The 23305-nt window shown below is 48.0% G+C and overlaps 1 protein-coding gene across 1 annotated transcript in view; it reads right to left on the bottom strand.

Annotated features, from left to right (window-relative positions):
- Nucleotides 1-667: 667 nt before the first annotated feature.
- Nucleotides 668-23305, bottom strand: part of LOC134983807 (oocyte zinc finger protein XlCOF6.1-like) — a 52425-nt gene continuing 29787 nt past the window's right edge. The window contains exons 2-5 of the mRNA XM_063949436.1: nt 10800-10879; nt 10584-10681; nt 9830-10421; nt 668-3220 (exon numbers count right to left, since the gene is read on the bottom strand). Coding sequence (XP_063805506.1) covers nt 2226-3220; nt 9830-10115 — 1281 coding nt within the window. The 5' untranslated portion in view covers nt 10116-10421; nt 10584-10681; nt 10800-10879 and the 3' untranslated portion in view covers nt 668-2225. The remainder of the gene's footprint in view (nt 3221-9829; nt 10422-10583; nt 10682-10799; nt 10880-23305) is intronic.

The following is a 23305-nucleotide window of genomic DNA, read 5'->3' as shown; positions in this document are numbered from 1 at the left end:
TCTGCTTCATTTTAGAAATTAGTGAAGCATCCTGCCAGCTTAGCTGTACCTGCAGGATACCTACCGCATTCTTCTCGATTGCGATGGCTGCGTGTGATGCCACCGTGATCACGTCCGTTTGTCTGCTTCCCTTTCTCGCCGCACCACACTTGCAATGCTCTATCTTCTCCCTGGAAATGGAGCATTGCCCCCACCCCGTGACCGCCTCTGCCACTATGGCAACTCCCACGCCCACTTGTCACCATAGCGACGGCCGGATAGCGGACCAATCCCTGCCGCTTCCACTCTTGATGTAAGTAAATCTCGACGGTCGCGTCATTCGGGCGCGACCCCCATACCACACGTGAAGCCCAGTGACGCGCACAGTGGGGACGCCCATGTGTCCTCGCCACTCGGACTCCCGGCCGCAGACTAATGACGTGGATTTAAACTCACAGGTGTCAGTTCCTTAGTAAGTGCTGAAATCCACCTGCCCTTATTTATGCTGATTGACTGTATGTAATATATGGATAGGTCTTCGAGCCCCTTTTATATAGGATTAATGGGAGATCCTTCTGCACTTTACTCCGGGTTTTTTTATTATCCCTCTTTCCCTTCTGAATTATGGAAGATACGTGATTTGATTCCTTATAATTGATTAAACTATAGCTATACAAGAAACAAAGTGTATTATATCCATCATTTATTATGTGTTATTTATTCAACAATTTAAATTGTTTGTCTGTCATTTTGGTCACATAATGAGAGTATTTGGTCACTGTCAATCACATATGCAAATGAGCAACCATTTTGCAAAGGGTATAAAAACCCTGGATAGCAGCACCTCTATTACCTTGAAAAAGTTGCGTGACCGCAACGAAACGCGTTGGCGATTGGTGCTGTGTGTATCTACCATCTATAATCCTTTCCTGAAGACTCTCCACCTGGACCAGGTCCCTACTACTGGCTCATTTTGTGGACCCGTTCTGAAGATCCTCCATCACCCACAGCTTAACAAGGGACAAGCCGCTGCGGATGCCTATCCGCTTAACACCTTGGACAATCGCTGGTGGTAACTATAATACCTGATGGAACATTAACGGGATACCTTGAGCATATCTATTAAGGGACTGCTTTATTGGAACAGGTGTGAATTGTCTATGCATTCTTATCAGGACTGGGAGAGACATAACGATTGGACACTTCACTGTGCCCTCCAGCATTTAGTACTTATTTTCTACAGTGTTACCAATTTTTAATCGATTTCAAGTTCATTTTATCTCAATAAATGTGCATTTTCATGTGACCATTTGCTCTCATATTTGACCATTTTAGCGCTTTAACCCTTTCCTACCTACCCGTGACCGCCTCTGCCTGATTAACAAGAAGTAATCGCATTGTCTGCAGCCCCCACGTAGAGAATGCAGGCGCATGCTCAAGACGGGTGCTGCGCATGCGTCCGCAACTTTTTCTCAATAATTCCTTTTGGATCACACACTGCAATCCAACCTAAATTAGGCCCAGAGTCACCATCTTACAGGCAGCCGGTGAAGGGAGCAGAGAATGGGTGTTATGTGGCAGGAACGGGCTGGTTAGGTAACAGCCTGGCTGCTGCAATCTGTACAAGTTACAACCGGTGCAATTCTATTGCTGGGAGACCCAGGTAGAGGACATTGCAGTAGTCTATGCGTGATGATACAAGTGCATGTATGACGGTAGGTAGATCTTCTGAGGGAAATAAGTGCTGGAGTCTGGCTATGTTCCTCAGATGAGGATCTGATTGTGGCTGATACCTGATGTCTAAGTGTCACTCCACCATCCAGGACACCAAGATTCTGCACAGGATCAGCATTTTGTAACTCGGAACCCACAAGTGTAAGTCTGGTTGGTAACAAAGCAGAGCTGTAGCCCTGCCCTTTGTTGGTGAGCTTCTACCATATGGACCTGTTTCACCAGGACTCAGTCACAGCCAACTGGCATCACCCACACCTGGATCTCAGCTACACAACCATTTAGGATTGGTACTGGGTTCTCAGTACCCGAAGCAAGAGACAGGTCATCTGCATAGCAGTAGTAGATGAGGGCATGACATCTGATTATTTCACCCAGTGGTAGCATGTATATTGCAAAAAGCATTGGAGATAGGATAAGAACCTTAAAGAACAATGCATGGCAATTAGTATACTCCAGAAGACTAAAATGGTTCCTCACCTGAGTGATGTCCATTGCGTGCAACAAGAGCGGATTTATTTCTCAGACCATGGAAGTGGCTTCTCACTTGTGTGACTTCGCTGATGTGTAACAAGATGTGATTTGTGGGCAAAGGTTTTCCCGCACTCAGAGCAAGAAAATGGCCTCTCACCTGTGTGACTTCTGTGATGTCTAGCAAGTTGTGATTTCTGTGCAAAACATTTCCCGCATTCAGAGCAAGAAAATGGCTTCTCACCTGTGTGACTTCTCTTATGTATAACAAGATCTGATTTGTGTGCAAAATATTTCCCACACTCAGAACATGGAAATGGCCTCTCACCTGTGTGACTTCTCTGATGTATAACAAGTTGTGATTTCCGGATAAAACATTTCCCGCACTCAGAGCAAGAAAATGGCTTCTCACCTGTGTGACTTCTGTGATGCATAACAAGATCTGATTTGCGTGCAAAACATTTCCCACACTCAGAACATGGAAATGGCTTCTCACCTGTGTGACTTCTTTGATGTGTAACAAGTTTTGATTTCTGGATAAAACATTTCTCGCACTTAGAGCAAGAAAATGGCTTCTCACCTGTGTGACTTCTGTAATGTATAACAAGACCTGATTTGTGTGCAAAACATTTCCCACACTCAGGACATGGAAATGACTTCTCACCTGTGTGACTTCGCTGATGTGCAACAAGTTGTGATTTCCAGGTAAAACATTTTCCACACTCAGAACATGGAAATGGCCTCTCCCCTGCCCTACCTGTCTGATGGGTAATAAGCTTTGTGTTCTGTGTAAAACATTTGGCATCTATAAAACAGAGAAACACTGTATCTATTGTCAGAGCTGTAACAGATGCACCAATATCAGAGTGATCAGGAGAACATTTCCCAGGATCAGAGGTACCAGCTGATAGAGCTGGATGTATAATTGGGGTAATGGGATTATCTCCTGGAGAATCCTGTCTACTGTCATTATCTTTTATGTCACAATCCGGGGATAACATTAGATGTCCTTCTGAGATATTCCTGCTTGTGGGTCCATCTGCTGGAAATAAAATACATTATGGAAATGTGACATTTTCTGTAACAATATTAATCTTGTAAACAATAGAAGAAGACGACTCTCTGGGACACTTAATTGTAAATGTGTGTATATAATAAAACATAACTTTTAATGAAGGCTTTATAATATTGTGTCTCAGACTATCATTGTGTCCACCCTCCTGAGAACACTCACAATAACAAATGTAATATTATAATAAGACTTAGATATATCTCTCTCTTGTACTGGTAACTAACCATGAAGTATAAATGGAGATGTAGTCACTCGCCAAGTCCTATGTCAGCACCAATGTAAAACAATGGATGGGGAACATATCGTATGAATTGGAGATTCTAGATGAACAATAACATCAGTCATATGAGCTGATGGATCAGAGAAATGTCTCCTAACGTTACTCCTGGAAGCATTGGTAAGGTAGCATTCCTTTATGTGTGTGCTCATACGCTGGTAAGCCTGTACATGTGTTACTCACCCTTATATAAGGTATATTGCTACAGCAGAGTAGGTGTGGAACAAGGTATTTTACATGCAATACACCATATAATACACTGTAATCATCATCATCTGCTAGGTTATAATCCAGTTTTACATCCCCATCATCAGTGCCTTACCTCTAAATCCTCAATAGTAATAAGGATGATGTGTGTATGATACAGAGAATTACATATCAGAATCTATACTGCTGCCGCCATACTTCTGCTTCTCATACGTGTGCTACTGGCAGCAGTGAACATCTGAGTGAGAGTGCAGGGAAGACAGCAGAGTCTGATGAGAAAGAGATTGGATCTGCCTTTGCAGGGATGTACCACACCTGTCACCCCTGTTAGTATATAAAATAATACATAAGAGGGAGCGTGGTCCATCCAGACGTACTTTCTGGAGCTCGACTCACTAAGTGGCTTCTTATCTACCCCACCTGATAGCTCTCAGCTGCCGCTTGCACCAAGACCCAATCTATTAATTCCCCAACTCCTACTGCCCTAAAGCCGCGCGCTCTGCTCTCTTTGGACACTGTTCAAATTCTGGGGCTAAGTGCGCTCAGTCTTTCCTGCACGCTCCGGACACCTGACTTGGAGCAAATGCTCTCTCGCAACTGCTGGGGACAGAACGGGCTGCCCACAGTCACCGGAGCCCAGCGGTGATATTAGGAAGTGAGATGGCTGCCATTTTGGATCCTGGTGCCCGGCCATCGCATGCTTTGCCTTCAATGAGGTTTAAAATTGATATAAGCTGAGTGTCCTGGCGGCTAGACTGGGGTCACTACACTAAATTGAAGCAGTTGCCTGGTGGTGAAACTACCTTCTATTTATATGGAACCACTATAATCTGCTTCCTCTCAGTCTACATGCAGAGCCCAGTATCAAGTATCGTCTGAGTACAGCTCCTTACACTCTGATTACAACCTCCCAGTATATTATTTTGTGGATTTATTCACTGAATATATTTTGCCATTTGTGTCTCTCTGTGCTGAGTACTTCACGTCTGTGATCACGCTGACCTCTAGTGGAATTTCTCAGTCATTACTGTGTTATTTGAGTTGCATTACATCATGTTTACGTGAAACTTTGGCTCGGATACCCCCGTCACCCCGACTAAGAATGTCATTTTGAACTGAGTCATCTTGATGTAACCTCCTGACAGCGTACTACTGTTCCTTTTATTTATAGATCGTTTGTATTTTCCCATCTCTGAGAGGTCAGTCTCTTTGTAGCCGGCTTACCATGCCTTTAAAAAAGGTTAAAAGGTACCAAATCGGCCCCACCTATCCATCTCTTTGGTACCTCGAATTCAGGTGGTCTTTCTGAGACCACTACATCATCATCTGCTTCTTCTTGCACAACCCAGCTGTAATGGCTGAAGATGTCTTAAGACACTCTAGATCAGAGATGGGCAATTATTTCAGCTGGGGGGCCGCTTAACATTTCCAGCGAATATTCGAGGGCCACACACAAAATACACAAAAAGAGTCCCTTTTTACACATTACAGCAGACAGCATGCCCTTTTTTACACATTATGGCAGACAGCCTTTTTACACATTACGGCAGACCTCGTTCCCCTTTTTACACATTACGGCAGATAGCGTGCCTTTTTACACAATAACGCAGACAGTCCCCCTTTTTACACATTACGGCAGACAGAAAAGAAATAAAGAGAATTATATTTACTGTCTCCGCTGGCTCAGGCTCTTCAGTGCAGCTTCTGCAGAGATCCCAGGCAGGGGAGAACGAGGAGGAGGGAGGTGGAGGAGGGAGCCGCAGCAGCGCTGCGTAATTGGTGGAGGCGCTGCTGCTGCTGTCCCTCTGCTTCACCATAGGCTGTTCTCCGCCGCTGTGAATGCTGGGATGCGCTTCCCAGCATTCACAGCGGCAGAGGGCAGCCTATGGTGAAGCAGAGGGACAGCAGCAGCAGCGCCTCTACCAATTACACAGCACTGCTGCTGCTCCCTCCTCCACCTCCCTCCTCCTCCCCCGTTCCGCTGCACTCTTCTCCTCTCCTCGGCGGGCGATATGACTCATTACATGCTTTGGGCCCCTGGACAGTGGCGGGCCCCAATGTAAGGCACTGGCGGTAGTTCCGCCCCGTAGCAGTCCCTACCCCCCTTTTCCCCCCTCCCCAAAACCTATATAGCAGTCCCTGCCCCCCTCCCCTAAACCTATATTGCAGTTTTTAACTCCCCTCCCCTGAACCTATATGTCAGCTTAAGCACTGATCCGTTTCAGTGGCTGGCTGGACAGGGGGTTTACCTGTTTTTCACACTGGCAGACGATCCCCGCTGTCCGATGATCCGCGCTGCTGCTGCTGGCCGGAGTCAATGCTGCTGTGGCCTCTGCCCGCTCCTGCTCGCTGGCTGCCGCTCCTAATCACTGGCCACCGCTCCTGTTCACTGCCCGCCCCCCATGCCACCCAGCGCATAACAGAGGAAAACCCGGTCAGCTGACCCTGTGACGTGACCTTAATTTCCTCAGCGGCGCCGCGTCTGGGAGCAGTGTAGTGCAATGACAAGCGGCTCAGCCTGTCGGGCCGCTTGTCATTGCACTCTGATGGGGCACAGCGGGCCAGGCAGGATCGGTCCGTGGGCCGCATGTTGCCCACCCCTACTCTAGATGGTCCTCTTACTCTTCGCTCTATACAGTCTATGTTATCTACATTTAAGGACTGAAATAACCTCAGAACTTAACTGCAATATTCAAGCTATGAGGTCCGATATCAGTGAGATTGGCACTCGTACAGACTAAGATGAAAGAGATTGTTGTGTCTCACAAAGATCTGATTTCAGCACATGACACCCTTCAGGAAGACATGGGCCAATATTTACTAAGAATTCGAGTTTGTCCGATTTGTTTTTTTTTTTTTTTTCTAAGTCCCAATCCGGGAATTCACTAAGCACCAATCTCGGCAGTGTTTGGTCTATTCGTAATGGTTTGATTTGCAAAGTTCCGAAATACGAATGAATAGACCATCGGTCAAACACGGCTGTTATTTCATACAATACGGGCATTCACTATTCATTCGTATTTGGGTGTTAGTTTATGAGTGCTCAAGTGCGGGTCTATTTTTTTTCGATTCGTTAAAAAAAGCAGCAAAAAAATAGACCTGCTTTTTCCAGTCGAGTTTGGATAACCATGCACGGATCAGTGAGATCTGTGCATGGTTATCTATGGGAAAGGGTCTGTTTAGTGTAAAAGCTGGAAAAAAAATTGCGTGGGGTCCCCCCTCCTAAGCATAACCAGCCTGGGGCTCTTTGAGCCGGTCCTGGTTGAAAAAATATGGGGTAAAAAATGACAGGGGTTCCCCCATATTTAATCAACCAGCACCGGGCTCTGCGCCTGGTCCTGGTTCCAAAAATACGGGGGACAAAAAGCGTAGGGGTCTCCCGTATTTTTGAAACCAGCACCGGGCTCCACTAGCCAGGTAACATAGTAACATAGTATCTGAGGTTGAAAAAAGACAATTGTCCATCGAGTTCAACCTATTTGTGGTGTCCTCTGCATGATGATTTGACTAAATAGTAACTATAATGCATGACTATGCACCATACCCCTGGATATCCTTATCCAATAGGAATTTATCTAACCCATTCTTAAAGGTGTTGACAGATTCCGCCATTACAACTCCCTCGGGCAGGGAATTCCAAACACGTATTGTCCTTACCGTGAAAAAGCCTTTACGCCGTATTGTGCGGAATCTCCTCTCCTCTAACCTGAGCGAGTGTCCACGAGTCCTCTGTGTTGATCTAACCAAAAACAGGTCCCGCGCAAGCTCTGAGTATTGTCCCCTTATATATTTGTAGATGTTGATCATATCCCCTCTTAGTCTCCGCTTTTCCAATGTAAACATGCCTAGTCTTTCAAGCCTTTCCCTGTATTCCATCGTCTCCATGCCCTTAATTAGTTTGGTCGCCCTCCTTTGTACCTTTTCAAGCTCCAGGATATCCTTTTTGTAGTACGGTGCCCAGAACTGTACACAGTTACATAATGCCACAGCCGGGGGACACTTTTATACTGGTCCCTGCGGCCCTGGCATTACATACCCAACTAGTCACCCCTGGCCAGGGTACCCTGGAGGAGTGGGAACCCCTTAAATCAAGGCCCCCCCCCCCTCCAGCCACCCAAGGGCCAGGGGTGAAGCCCGAGGCTGTCCCCCCCATCCAAGGGCGGCGGATGGGGGGCTGATAGCCTTTTGAAAAAATTTTAATATTGTTTTTAGTAGCAGTACTACAAGTCCCAGCAAGCCTCCCCTGCAAGCTGGTACTTGGAGAACCACAAGTACCAGCATGCGGTGGAAAACCGGGCCCGCTGGTACCTGTAGTACTACTACTAAAAAAATACCCCCCAAAAAACAGGACACACACACCGTGAAAGTATAAGTTTATTACATACATGCACACCAACATACATACATACTTACCTATGTTCACACGAGGCTCTGTCCTCTTCTCCATGTAGAATCCTTGGGGTACCTGTGAATAAAATTATACTCACATAATCCAGTGTAGAATCAGACCTTTGTATAATCCACGTACTTGGCAAAATAATAAAACGGAAACCCGACCACGCACTGAAAGGGGTCCCATGTTTACACATGGGACCCCTTTCCCTGACTGCCAGGACCCCCCCTGACTCCTGTCAAAGAGGGTCCCTTCAGCCAATCAGGGAGCGCCACGTCGTGGCACTCTCCTGATTGGCTGTGTGCTCCTGTAGTGTCTGTCAGGCAGCACACGGCAGAGATACAATGTAGCGCCTATGCGCTCCATTGTAGCCAATGGTGGGAACTTTGCGGTCAGCGGTGAGGTTACTTTCGGTCTAATTGAACGTAATGGCGCCGGAGCTACTGAATATATTTATACTGGCCACGTCTCCAAAACATGCTGTAACCTTATATGAATGCTTAGTTCAGCCCATCGCTGGCCAGTTTTACACAGGGGCTATAGCTGGTCCACCCAGGAGGGACCCGTATGCCTCACCCATGTGACAGCCGCAACATGAACCGGGGGACTCCCCTAGCAGAGCCAGCACAACCAGTTGAAGAAATTTAAAGTGCACTGGCTCCTTTGGACCCAGTCTATACCCATCGTACTAATGTGTTCCCAATATCCCTTTTAGATGCTAGAGAAATAGGGTCTGATGGCTCCTGATGTATGAGATACACCAGAGAGTGTGGGGAGGAGACTGGTCAGATCTCTGGGCTGGTAACACACAGTGACATGATGTGAGGGGAGAGCAGGAGTATAATAGGGGCTGATGGTTCCTGATGTATGAGATACACCAGAGAGTGTGGGGAGGAGACATGTCAGATCTCTGGGCTGGTAACACACAGTGACATGATGTGAGTAGGAGAGCAGGAGTATAATAGGGGCTGATGGCTCCTGGTGTATGAGATATATCAGAGAGTGTGGGGAGGAGACTGGTCAGATCTCTGGGCTGGTAACACACACAGTGACATGATGTGAGGGGAGAGCAGGAGTATAATAGGGGCTGATGGCTCCTGATGTATGATACACCAGAGAGTGTGAGGAGGAGACTGGTCAGATCTCTGGGCTGGTAACACACAGTGACATGATGTGAGGGGGAGAGCAGGAGTATAATAGGGGCTGATGGCTCCTGATGTATGAGATACACCAGAGAGTGTGGGGAGGATACTGGTCAGATCTCTGGGCTGGTAACACACAGTGACATGATGTGAGGAGGAGAGCAGGAGTATAATAGGCGCTAATGTCTCCTGATGTATGAGATATACCAGAGAGTGTGGGGGGGGAGACTGGTCAGATCTCTGGGCTGGTAACACACAGTGACATGATGTGAGGGGGAGAGCAGGAGTATAATAGGGGCTGATGTCTCCTGATCTATGAGATACACCAGAGAGTGTGGGGAGGAGACTGGTCAGATCTCTGGGCTGGTAACACACAGTGACATGATGTGAGGGGGAGAGCAGGAGTATTATAGAGGTGATGGCTCCTAACGCCACACTGGGAAAATACATATTGCTCATTAGTTTGTACTGACAAAGGAGGGTGTAGTATAACAGATTGCTGTAGTGACTGAAGGAGAATATGTGACTCTATTCTGTAATAAGTGTTTATTACTCACCTGTGCTGATATCTGTAGGGATCTCCTCCTCCTTACACTGCTGATTACCCCTCACATACGTCTCATCTTCTCCCTCTAGATCTTCTGCCTTCATAGCAGTCACATACGTCTCTTCTTCTCCCTCTATATCTTCTGCCTTTATATCAGTCACATATGTCTCTTCTTCTCCCTCTGTATCTTCTGCCTTTATATCAGTCACATACGTCTCTTCTTCTCCCTCTATATCTTCTGCCTTTATAACAGTCACATACGTCTCTTCTTCTCCCTCTGTATCTTCTGCCTTCATATCAGTCACATACGTCTCTTCTTCTCCCACTATATCTTCTGCCTTTATATCAGTCACATACGTCTCTTCTTCTCTCTCTATATCTTCTGCATTTATATCAGTCACATACGTCTCTTCTTCTCCCTCTATATCTTCTGTCTTTATATCAGTCACATACGTCGCTTCTTCTCCCTCTATATCTTCTGCCTTTATATCAGTCACATACGTCTCTTCTTCTCCCTCTATATCTTCTGCCTTTATATCAGTCACATACGTCTCTTCTTCTCCCTCTATATCTTCTGTTTTAATATCAGACAGACGTTCTATCTAACAACAAAACAAAACAAAACACTATAATGACATTTGCATACAGTCAGATTAAACTGAGGTGAAACAGTATAATATCAGTGTATAAGACACACAGCTCCTCTACAGATCACATAGTGATGGTCACTTTGGTATATGGGTGAGAACTTAAATCAAACCTACCTGATCCTCCTGTGGGGTCCTGTGACTCTCCTCTGTACAATCCTGGGAATACAGAGGACGGGGGCATCTCTCTGGGTTATCTCTGTTACTGGGCCCATCTGTAGGAGACACACAGTGACTGAGTACAGTGTATATATGTGATTATCAGGTGATGTGTGTATATAGGGGTCCCCATACCTGCTCTCCCCTGTACAATACATGACAGTCTCCTCTTACCCAGTGATGTGAGGGGGCCGGTGATTCTCCATCATCACGTCCTTGTACAGACCACTGTGCTCCTCTCTATACTCCCCCTCCTGCATGGAGACATAGACAGTGACATCCTGACACCTTATAGGAACCTGACACACACACAATGATACAGTCATCACCCAGACACGTTCCCTGGTGTTACTGTATAATGTCCAATACCCAGCAGTCACCTCTCCAGTCATCACCCGGACACGTCCCCTGGTGTTACTGTATAATGCCCCTTTCCCAGCAGTCACCTCTCCAGTCATCACCCAGACACGTCCCCTGATGTTACTGTATAATGTTCCATTCCCAGCAGTTACCTTTCCAGTCATCACCCAGACACATCCCCCAGTGTTACTGTATAATGTCCCATTCCCAGCAGTCACCTCTCCAGTCACCACCCAGACACATCCCCCGGTGTTACTGTATAATGCCCCATTCCCAGCAGTCACCTCCCCAGTTATGTTCCTGTTTTAATACTGAAGATAAAAGTGATGTCACTGTGACATTCCCAGATCCCCTCACCTCCCCAGTCATGTCCCTGTATTATTACTATAGATATAAGTGATGTCACTGTGACATTCCCAGATCCCCCTCACCTCCCCAGTCATGTCCCTGTATTATTACTATAGATATAAGTGATGTCACTGTGACATTCCCAGATCCCCCTCACCTCCCCAGTCATGTCCCTGTATTATTACTATAGATATAAGTGATGTCACTGTGACATTCCCAGATCCCCTCACCTCCCCAGTCATGTCCCTGTATTATTACTATAGATATAAGTGATGTCACTGTGATGCTCCCAGATCCCTTCACCTCCCCAGTCATGTCCCTGTATCATTACTATAGATATAAGTGATGTCACAGTGATACTCCCAGATCCCCTCACCTCCCCAGTCATGTCATTGTAATGATACGATCATACTGTAAATCTTGGACACTAATGTTTCAACAATAAATGTATATAAATTATTTATAAGAAACAATAATGGTGAATTGTATCTGTTAAAAAAAAACAATTTAGTAGTATCCTTTATTTATATGGTGCCATAAGGGATCCGCAGCGCCCCTTACACAGTACATAAACAAATGAGCAAAAAAAAAAACCCACTTACAGTGTGAGACAATATAGGACAAATACAAGGTATATACAGAAATCCCGGGGTTAGGTGCCATCAAAGGGAGTATGGAGTATAAGATAGTGTAAGTAAGAGAAGGCAAGGCACATGATGGAGAAGGCCCTGCTCTTGTGAGCTTACAATCTAAAAGGTGAAGGGCTAACAGACCATGGTGACATAGAAGGGGTAGACTGTGAGCGTGGACAAGAGGGTTTGGGGGACAGTTGGCTGGGGTTGGTGAAGAAGTGGGTTTTGAGAGCCCAATTGAAGTTTTGTAGAGAGGTGGAGAGTCGGATGGGGAGAGGTAGAGAATTCCAGAGAAAGAGAGCAGCACGTGAGAAATCTTGTAGGTAGGAGTGGGAGGAGGTAATCAGTTGGCAGGAGAGGCCTCTGTATACAAATGTTGGTACCTACCGGTAGATCCTTTTCTCGTAGTCCATAGAGGATGCTGGGGTCCACATTAGTACCATGGGGTATAGACGGGTCCACCATGAGCCATTGGCACTTTAAGAGTTTGAGAGTGTGGGCTGGCTCCTCCCTCTATGCCCATCCTACCAGACTCAGTGTAGAAACTGTTCCCAAGGAGACGACATACTTCGAGAGAAGGATATTACACAGATAGTGGTGAGCTTCATACCAGCTCACACATACAAGGCACGACAAGTCAACTAGCTTGAACTACTCAGCAACAGCTGAAACATTACTTACCAAGTAACAATGCAGTACTCAACTAAAATGAAGTTGTACTGAACCAAATAACATTTGCAGGAAAACGAAGCACTGGGAGGGCGGACGCCCAGCATCCTCTACGGACTACGATAAAAGGATTTACTGGTAGGTACCAAAATCCTATTTTCTCTTACATCCCAGAGGATGCTGGGGTCCACATTATGTACCAAAAGCTCCCAGAACGGGAGGGAGAGTGCGGAGACTCCTGCAGAACTGATTGACTGAACTTCAGATCATCAGCGGCCAAAGTATCGAACTTGTAAAACTTTGCAAACATGTTCGACCCTGACCAAGTTGCTGCTCGGCAAAGTTGCACTGCAGAGACACCCCGGGCAGCCGCCCAGGAAGACCCCACCTTACGAATAGAGTGGGCCTTAACAGATTTTGGACACGGCAGTCCTGCCGTAGAATAAGCGTGCTGGATAGTGAACCTGATCCAGCGAGAAATCGTCTGCTTAGAAGCAGGACACCCAATCTTCTTGGGATCATATAGGACAAACAGAGAGTCCGACTTTCTGTGACGAGACATTCTCTTCACATAAATCTTCACAGCCCTTATGACATCCAAAGACTTTGAAGTAATTGAGGAGTCCGTAGCCACTGGCACCACAATAATAAGAATTTACTCACCGGTAATTCTATTTCTCGTAGTCCGTAGTGGATGCTGGGAACTCCGTAAGGACCATGGGGAATAGACGGGCTCCGCAGGAGACTGGGCACTCTAAAAGAAAGATGAGGTACTATCTGGTGTGCACTGGCTCCTCCCTCTATGCCCCTCCTCCAGACCTCACTTAAGGAAACTGTGCCCGGAAGAGCTGACACAACAAGGAAAGGATTTGGAATCCAGGGTAAGACTCATACCAGCCACACCAATTACACTGTACAACTTGTGATAACCATACCCAGTTAACAGTATGAACAACAACTGAGCCTCAGTAACAGACAGCTCAGAACAATAACCCTTGACTTAAGCAATAACTATATACATGTATTGCAGAGAGTCCGCACTTGGGACGGGCGCCCAGCATCCACTACGGACTACGAGAAATAGAATTACCGGTGAGTAAATTCTTATTTTCTCTGACGTCCTAGTGGATGCTGGGAACTCCGTAAGGACCATGGAGATTATACCAAAGCTCCCAAACGGGCGGGAGAGTGCGGATGACTCTGCAGCACCGAATGAGCAAAGGCAAGGTCCTCCTCAGCCAGGGTATCAAACTTGTAGAACTTAGCAAATGTGTTTGAACCCGACCAAGTAGCAGCTCGGCAAAGCTGTAAAGCCGAGACCCCTCGGGCAGCCGCCCAAGAAGAGCCCACCGTCCTTGTGGAATGGGCTTTTACTGATTTAGGATGCGGTAACCCTGCCGCAGAATGAGCTTGCTGAATCGTGTTACAGATCCAGTGCGCAATAGTTTGCTTTGAAGCCGGAGCACCCAGTTTGTTGGGTGCATGCAGGATAAACAGCGAGTCAGTTTTCCTGACTCCAGCCGTCCTGGCTACATAGATTTTCAAAGCCCTGACTACGTCCAGCAACTTGGAAGCCTCCAAGTCCCGAGTAGCCGCAGGCACCACAATAGGTTGGTTCAAATGAAACGCTGATACCACCTTTGGGAGAAATTGGGGACGAGTCCTCAATTCTGCCCTGTCCATATGGAAGATCAGATACGGGCTTTTACATGACAAAGCCGCCAATTCAGACACACGCCTAGCTGAAGCCAAGGCCAACAGCATGACCACCTTCCACGTGAGATACTTTAGCTCCACGGTCTTAAGTGGCTCAAACCAGTGTGATTTCAGGAAATCCAACACAACGTTAAGATCCCAAGGTGTCACTGGAGGCACAAAAGGGGGCTGAATATGCAGCACTCCCTTAACAAACGTCTGAACTTCAGGCATTGAAGCCAGTTCTTTTTGAAAGAAAATAGATAGGGCCGAAATCTGGACCTTTATGGATCCTAATTTTAGGCCCATAGTCACTCCTGACTGTAGGAAGTGCAGGAATCGACCAAGCTGGAATTCCTATGTAGGGGCCTTCCTGGCCTCACACCAAGCAACATATTTTCGCCATATACGGTGATAATGTTTTGCGGTCACGTCTTTCCTAGCCTTTATCAGCGTAGGAATAACTTCATCCGGAATGCCCTTTTCCGCTAGGATCCGGCGTTCAACCGCCATGCCGTCAAACGCAGCCGCGGTAAGTCTTGGAACAGACAGGGCCCCTGCTGTAACAGGTCCTGTCTGAGAGGCAGAGGCCATGGGTCCTCTGAGATCATTTCTTGTAGTTCTGGGTACCAAGTTCTTCTTGGCCAATCCGGAACGGTGACTATAGTTCTTACTCCTCTCTTTCTTACTATCCTCAGTACCTTGGGTATGAGAGGAAGAGGAGGGAACAGATAAACCGACTGGTACACCCACGGTGTCACTAGTGCGTCCACAGCTATCGCCTGAGGGTCCCGTGACCTGGCGCAATATTTTTTTAGCTTTTTGTTGAGGCGGGACGCCATCATGTCCACTTGTGGCAGTTCCCAACGATTTACAATTTGTGTGAAGACTTCTTGATGAAGTCCCCACTCTCCCGGGTGGAGGTCGTGCCTGCTGAGGAAGTCTGCTTCCCAGTTGTCCACTCCCGGAATGAACACTGCTGACAGTGCTAGCACGTGATTCTCCACCCATCGAAGAATCCTTGTGGCTTCTGCCATTGCCATCCTGCTTCTTGTGCCGCCCTGGCGGTTTACATGGGCGACCGCCGTGATGTTGTCTGACTGAATCAGTACAGATTGGTTTTGAAGCAGGGGCTCTGCTTGACTCAGGGCGTTGTAGATGGCCCTTAGTTCCAATATATTTATGTGTAGAGAAGTCTCCAGACTTGACCACTGTCCCTGGAAGTTTCTTCCCTGAGTGACTGCCCCCCATCCTCGGAAGCTTGCATCCGTGGTCACCAGGATCCAGTCCTGTATGCCGAACCTGCGTCCCTCGAGAAGATGAGCACTCTGCAGCCACCACAGCAGAGACACCCTGGCCCTTGGGGACAGGGTGATCAACCGATGCATCTGAAGATGCGATCCGGACCATTTGTCCAACAGATCCCACTGAAAGATCCTTGCATGGAACCTGCCGAAGGGAATTGCTTCGTAAGAAGCCACCATCTTTCCCAGGACTCGCGTGCAGTGATGCACCGACACCTGTTTTGATTTCAGGAGGTCCCTGACCAGAGATGACAATTCCTGGGCCTTCTCCTCCGGGAGAAACACCTTCGTCTGTTCTGTGTCCAGAATCATTCACAGGAAAAGCAGATGCGTCGTAGGGATCAGCTGCGACTTTGGGATATTCAGAATCCAGCCGTGCTGTTGCAACACTTCCTGAAAGAGTGCTACGCTGACCAACAACTGCTCTTTGGACCTCGCCTTTATGAGGAGATCGTCCAAGTACGGGATAATTATAACTCCCTTTCTTCGAAGGAGTATCATAATTTCGGCCATTACCTTGGTAAATATTCTCGGAGCCGTGGAGAGACCAAACGGTAACGTCTGGAATTGGTAATGACAGTTCTGTACCACAAACCTGAGGTACTCCTGGTGAGGTGGGAAAATGGGGACATGCAAGTAAGCATCCTTGATGTCCAGCGACACCATAAAATCCCCCTCTTCCAGACTTGCAATAACCGCCCTGAGCGATTCCATTTTGAACTTGAACTTCTTTATATAAGTGTTCAAGGATTTTAAATTCAGGATGGGTCTCACCGAACCGTCCGGTTTCGGTACCACAAACATTGTGGAATAGTAACCCCTGCCCTGTTGAAGGAGGGGGACCTTGATTATCACCTGCTGGAGGTACTGCTTGTGAATTGCCGCCAGTACTACCTCCCTTTCCCTGGGAGCAGCTGGCAAGGCTGATTTGAGGTAACGGCGAGGGGGAGTCGCCTCGAACTCCAGCTTGTATCCCTGAGATACAATTTGTATAACCTATAGATCCACTTGTGAGCGAACCCACTGGTTGCTGAAGTTTCGGAGACGCGCCCCCACCGCACCTGGCTGTGCCTGTGGAGCCCCAACGTCATGCGGTGGACTTAGTGGAAGCAGGGGAGGATTTTTGTTCCTGGGAATTGGCTGCCTGGTGCAGCTTCTTTCCTCTACCCTTGCCTCTGGCCAGAAAGGATGCTCCTCTGACCCGCTTGCCTTTCTGAGGCCGAAAGGACTGCATTTGATAATACGGTGCTTTCTTAGGCTGTGAGGGAACCTGAGGCAAAAAAGTCGACTTCCCAGCAGTTGCTGTGGATACGAGGTCCGAGAGACCGTCCCCAAATAGTTCCTCACCCTTATAAGGCAAAACCTCCATGTGTTTTTTAGAATCTGCATCACCTGTCCACTGCCGAGTCCATAATACTCTCCTGGCAGAAATGGACATTGCATTAATTCTAGATGCCAGCAGGCAAATGTCCCTCTGTGCATCCCGCATATATAAGACAACGTCTTTTATATGTTCGATGGTTAGCAAAACAGTATCCCTGTCGAGGGAATCAATGTTGTCTGACAGGGTATCAGTCCATGCTGCTGCAGCACTACACATCCATGCTGAAGCAATAGCAGGTCTCAGTAGAGTACCAGAGTGTGTATACACAGACTTCAGGATAGCTTCCTGCTTTCTATCCGCAGGATCCTTTAGGGCGGCCGTATCCTGAGACGGCAGTGCCACCCTTTTAGATAAGCGTGTTAGCGCCTTGTCCACCCTAGGGGATGTTTCCCAACGTAACCTGTCCGTTGGCGGGAAAGGGTACGCCATCAGTAACCTCTTAGAAATCACTAGTTTCTTATCAGGGGAACTCCACGCTTCTTCACACAAATCATTTAATTCATCAGATGGGGGAAAAGTCACTGGCTGCTTTTTCTCCCCAAACATAATACCCCTTTTGGTGGTAACCGGGTTAATATCAGAAATGTGCAATACATCTTTCATTGCAGTAATCATGCATCGGATAGCTTTGTAGACTGAACATTTGTCTCATCCTCATCCACACTGGAGTCAGACTCTGTGTCGACATCTGTGTCTACCATCAGAGCTAGCGGGCGTTTATGAGCCCCTGACGGCTTCTGAGTCGCCTGGACAGGCGCGGGCTGAGACCCCGGCTGTCCCAAGGCTGCTGCGTCATCAAACCTTTTCTGTAAGGAGTTGACACTGTCGGTTAAAACCTTCCACATATCCATTCAATCAGGTGTCGGCCCCGTCGGGGGCGACACCACATGTATCTGCCCCTGCTCCGCCTCCACGTAACCCTCCTCATCAAACATGTCGACACAGCCGTACAGACACACCGCACAACACAGGGAATGCTCAGACTGAGGACAGGACCCCACAAAGTCCTTTGGGGAGACAAAGAGAGAGTATGCCAGCACACACCACAGCGCTATATAACACAGGAATTTACACTGCTAATAAGTGATTTTCCCAATAGCTGCTTGTGTGTATCGATTTGCGCCTAAATTTATGTGCCCCCCCCTCTCTTTTTAACCCGTCTTGTACCTGGATACTGCAGGGGAGAGCCTGGGGAGCGTGCTTCCAGCGGAGCTGTGAAGGGAAAATGGCGCTGGTGTGCTGAGGAAGAAGGCCCCGCCCCCTCAGCGGCGGGCTTCTGTCCCGCGTTTTCTTTAACTTAATGGCGGGGTTTTTTACACATACACAGTTAGTAGACTGTATTATGTGTATATTTAGCCAAAAGGTAATATAATTGCTGCCCAGGGCGCCCTCCCCCCAGCGCCCTGCACCCTACAGTGACCGGAGTGTGTGGTGTGCTGTGGGAGCAATGGCGCACAGCTGCAGTGCTGTGCGCTACCTTAATGAAGACCGGAGTCTTCTGCCGCCGATTTCATCTTCTTCTTCTGTCTTCTGGCTCTGCAAGGGGGACGGCGGCGCGGCTCCGGGAACGGACGATCGTGGTCAGGCCCTGTGTTCGAACCCTCTGGAGCTAATGGTGTCCAGTAGCCTAAGAAGCACAAGCTAGCTGCACGCAGGTAGGTTTGCTTCTCTCCCCTCAGTCCCACGTAGCAGTGAGTCTGTTGCCAGCAGATCTCACTGAAAATAAAAAACCTAACAAATACTTTCTTTCTAGCAAGCTCAGGAGAGCCCACTAGGAGCACCCAACTCTGGCCGGGCACAGATTCTAACTGAGGTCTGGAGGAGGGGCATAGAGGGAGGAGCCAGTGCACACCAGATAGTACCTAATCTTTCTTTTAGAGTGCCCAGTGTCCTGCGGAGCCCGTCTATTCCCCATGGTCCTTACGGAGTTCCCAGCATCCACTAGGACGTCAGAGAAAGGTTGGTTAATATGAAATGCCGACACAACCTTTGGAAGAAACTGCCAACGAGTCCGGAGCTCAGCTCGATCTTCGTGGAAGATCAAGTAAGGGCTTTTACAGGACAAAGCCCCCAGCTCGGACACACGTCTAGCAGAAGCCGAGGCCAACAAAGTGACTGCCTTCCATGTAAGAAATTTGACCTCTACCTCCTGTAGAGGTTCGAACCAATCCGACTGGAGGAGCTGCAACACCACGTTAAGGTCCCAAGGCGCCGTAGGCAGTACAAAGGGAGGTTGGATATGCAGAACTCCCTTCAAAAAGGTCTGAAGGTCTCAGGGAGGGCAGCCAATTGTTTCTGAAAGAAAATGGATAGGGCTGAAATCTGGACCTTCACAGATCCCAACCTCAGACCCATATCCACTCCTGCTTGCAGGAAGAGTAGGAAATGTCCCAGTTGAAACTCCACCGTAGGAAACTTCTTGGACTCACACCAAGAGACATATTTCTTCCAAATACGATGGTAATGTTTAGACGTTACTCCTTTCCTAGCCTGTATGAGGGTAGGAATAACCTTCTTCGGAATGCCCTTCCGAGCAAGAATCAGGCGCTCAACTTCCATGTCGTCAAACGTAGCTGCGGTAAGTCTTGATAGGCGAACGGCCCCTGCTGCAGCAGGTCCTCCCGAAGAGGAAGAGGCTTCGGCTCCTCTTGCAGTAGATTCAGAAGGGCTGCATACCAAGCCCTTCTTGGCCAGTCTGGGGCAATGAGGATCGCTTGAACACCGAAGCTTCTTGTTGAGACGAGAGGCCATCATGTCTATTTGGGGTAAACCCCAAAGATCTGTTATTTCCTTGGACACCTCCGGATGGAGTCCCCACTCTCCTGGATGGAGATCGTGTCTGCTCAGGAATCTGCTTCCCAGTTGTCTACTCCCAGAATGAAGATGGCTGACAGCGCTAACACATGTTTTTCTGTCCAGAGAATATTTTTGACACCTCTGACATTGACGCTCTGCTCTTCGTTCCGCCTTGTCGGTTTATGTAAGCCACTGTTGTTACGTTGTCCGACTGCACTTGAATGGCCTGATTTCTTAGAAGAGGGGCCGCCTGAAGAAGACCGTTGTAGACGGTTTTGAGTTCCAGGATGTTGATGGGCGGGCCGGCTTCCAGACTTGACCACCGTCCTTGGAAGGTTACTCATTGAGTGACTGCTCCCCAGCTCCGAAGGGTCGCATCCGTGGTTAGAAGGACCCAGTCCTCAATCCCGAACCTGCGGCCCTCTAGAAGGTGAGGCAAGTGGAGCCACCAGAGGAGTGAAATCCTTGCCTTTGGTGACAGACGAATTCTCTGGTGTATGTGGAGATGAGATCCCGACCATTTGTCTAGGAGATCCAGTTGGAAGGTCCGAGCGTGGAACCTCCCGAACTGGAGAGCCTCGTAAGAGGCCACCATCTTTCCCAATAGGCAAATGCACTGATGAACCGACACCCGGGATGGCTTCAGGACCTCCCGGACCATAGTTTGTATCACCAATGCCTTTTCCTGCGGCAGAAACACCTTTTGCACTTCCATGTCCAGGATCATTCCCAGAAATGATAACCCCTGGGTTGGTTCCAAATGTGACTTTGGAATGGTTCAGGATCCAACCATGACTCTCGAGGAGGCATGTTGTAAGAACAATGGATTGCAGCAGCTTCTCCTTGGACAATGCCTTTATCAGCAGATCGTCCAGATATGGAATGATGTTCACACCCCGTTTGCGGAGGAGAATCATAATTTCTGCCATCACCGTGGTAAACACCCTTGGTGCCGTGGGGAGGCCGAATGGCAGGGACTGGAACTGGAAATGACAGTCCAGCAATGATATCCAGAGATACCAGGAACTCCCCCTCTTCCAGACCTGATATCACCGCCCTGAGAGACTCCATCTTGAACTTGAACTCCTTTAGAAAGGGGTTTAATGATTTTAGGTTCAGAATGGGCCTGACCGAACCATCCGGTTTTGGTACCATGAAAAGGTTCAAATAGTAACCTTTGTTCTGCATGTGAGGTGGTACTGGTACAATGACCTGTGCCTCCACCAGTTTTTGGACAGCGTTCTGTAGTACAGTGCTGTCTGCCAACACAGTTGGCATACCTGATTTGAAAAAAATGATGAGGAGGGAGACTTTGAAATTCCAGCCTGTATCCCTGGGATACAATATCTATCACCCAGGGATCCAGGCCGGACGATACCCAGACGTGACTGAAGTGTCTTGAGTCTGGCTCCCACTGGCCCCATATCCAGGCCGCGCGGTCCACCGTCATGCAGAGGACTTTGGCGTACCTGAAGCAGGCTTTTGCTCCTGGGAACCTGCAGCTGCAGGTTTCTTGGACTTAACTCGACCTCCCCTAAAGAAGGAATTGGACGTTCTGTTAGGCCGAAAGGACTGCGTTGCAGGTGAAGAGAAGGACTTCTATGGAGCAGGTGCTGCTGAGGGAAGAAACGGAGACTTACCCGCTGTAGCAGTGGATTTCCACGCATCTAGCGCTTCCCCAAAGAGAGCCTCACCTGTATAGGGTAGGGACTCCACACTTTTCCTGGATTCCGCGTCGGCCGACCACTGGTGCAGCCACAGTCCCGACGAGCTGAAGATATTCCCACAGCCATGGAACCCAGGCCTTTCATGGATTCTACCATAAAACCTGCTGAATCATGTATGTTGCGTAAAATAAGAATTTACTTACCGATAATTCTATTTCTCATAGTCCGTAGTGGATGCTGGGACTCCGTCAGGACCATGGGGAATAGCGGGCTCCGCAGGAGACAGGGCACATCTAAATAAAGCTTTTAGGATCACATGGTGCGTACTGGCTCCTCCCCCTATGACCCTCCTCCAAGCCTCAGTTAGGTACTGTGCCCGGACGAGCGTACACAATAAGGAAGGATCTTGAATCCCGGGTAAGACTCATACCAGCCACACCAATCACACCGTACAACTTGTGATCTGAACCCAGTTAACAGTATGATAACAAAAAACGAAGTAGCCTCTGAAAAGATGGCTCACAACAATAGTAATAACCCGATCTTTGTAACAATAACTATGTACAAGTATTGCAGACAATCCGCACTTGGGATGGGCGCCCAGCATCCACTACGGACTATGAGAAATAGAATTATCGGTAAGTAAATTCTTATTTTCTCTAACGTCCTAGTGGATGCTGGGACTCCGTCAGGACCATGGGGATTATACCAAAGCTCCCAAACGGGCGGGAGAGTGCGGATGACTCTGCAGCACCGAATGAGAGAACTCCAGGTCCTCCTTAGCCAGAGTATCAAATTTGTAAAATTTTACAAACGTGTTCTCCCCTGACCACGTAGCTGCTCGGCAAAGTTGTAATGCCGAGACCCCTCGGGCAGCCGCCCAAGATGAGCCCACTTTCCTTGTGGAGTGGGCCTTTACAGATTTAGGCTGTGGCAGGCCTGCCACAGAATGTGCAAGTTGGATTGTGCTACAGATCCAACGTGCAATCGTCTGTTTAGACGCAGGAGCACCCATCTTGTTGGGTGCATACAATATAAACAACGAGTCAGATTTTCTGACTCCAGCTGTCCTTGAAATATATATTTTTAATGCTCTGACAACGTCCAGTAACTTGGAGTCCTCCAAGTCGCTAGTAGCCGCAGGCACCACAATAGGCTGGTTCAAGTGAAAAGCCGAAACCACCTTAGGGAGAAAATGAGGACGTGTCCGCAGTTCTGCCCTGTCAGAATGGAAAATCAGATATGGGCTTTTGTATGATAAAGCCGCCAACTCTGAAACTCTCCTGGCTGAAGCCAGGGCCAATAGCATGGTTACCTTCCATGTAAGGTATTTTAAATCTACCGATTTTAGAGGCTCAAACCAATGAGATTTGAGAAAATTCAAAACTACGTTCAAATCCCACGGTGCCACTGGAGGCACTATTGGGGGTTGTATATGTAGTACACCTTTGACAAAAGTTTGTACTTCAGGCACTGATGCCAATTCCTTCTGGAAGAAGATTGATAAGGCCGAAATTTGAACTTTAATGGACCCCAATTTTAGGCCCATAGACAATCCTGCTTGCAGGAAATGTAAGAATCGACCCAATTGAAATTCTTCCGTTGGAGCCTTCTTGGCCTCACACCACGCAACATATTTTCGCCAAATGCGGTGATAATGTTGTACAGTCACTTCCTTTCTAGCCTTAATCAAGGTAGGAATAACTTCCTCTGGAATGCCCTTTTCTTTTAGAATCCGGCGTTCGACCGCCATGCCGTCAAACGCAGACGCGGTAAGTCTTGGAACATACAAGGTCCCTGCTGAAGCAGATCCCTTCTTAGAGGT

This window comes from Pseudophryne corroboree (genome assembly GCF_028390025.1).
Source record: "Pseudophryne corroboree isolate aPseCor3 chromosome 3 unlocalized genomic scaffold, aPseCor3.hap2 SUPER_3_unloc_25, whole genome shotgun sequence".
Taxonomy (NCBI): Eukaryota; Metazoa; Chordata; class Amphibia; order Anura; family Myobatrachidae; genus Pseudophryne; species Pseudophryne corroboree.
This window is presented reverse-complemented; position numbering and strand designations above follow the sequence as displayed.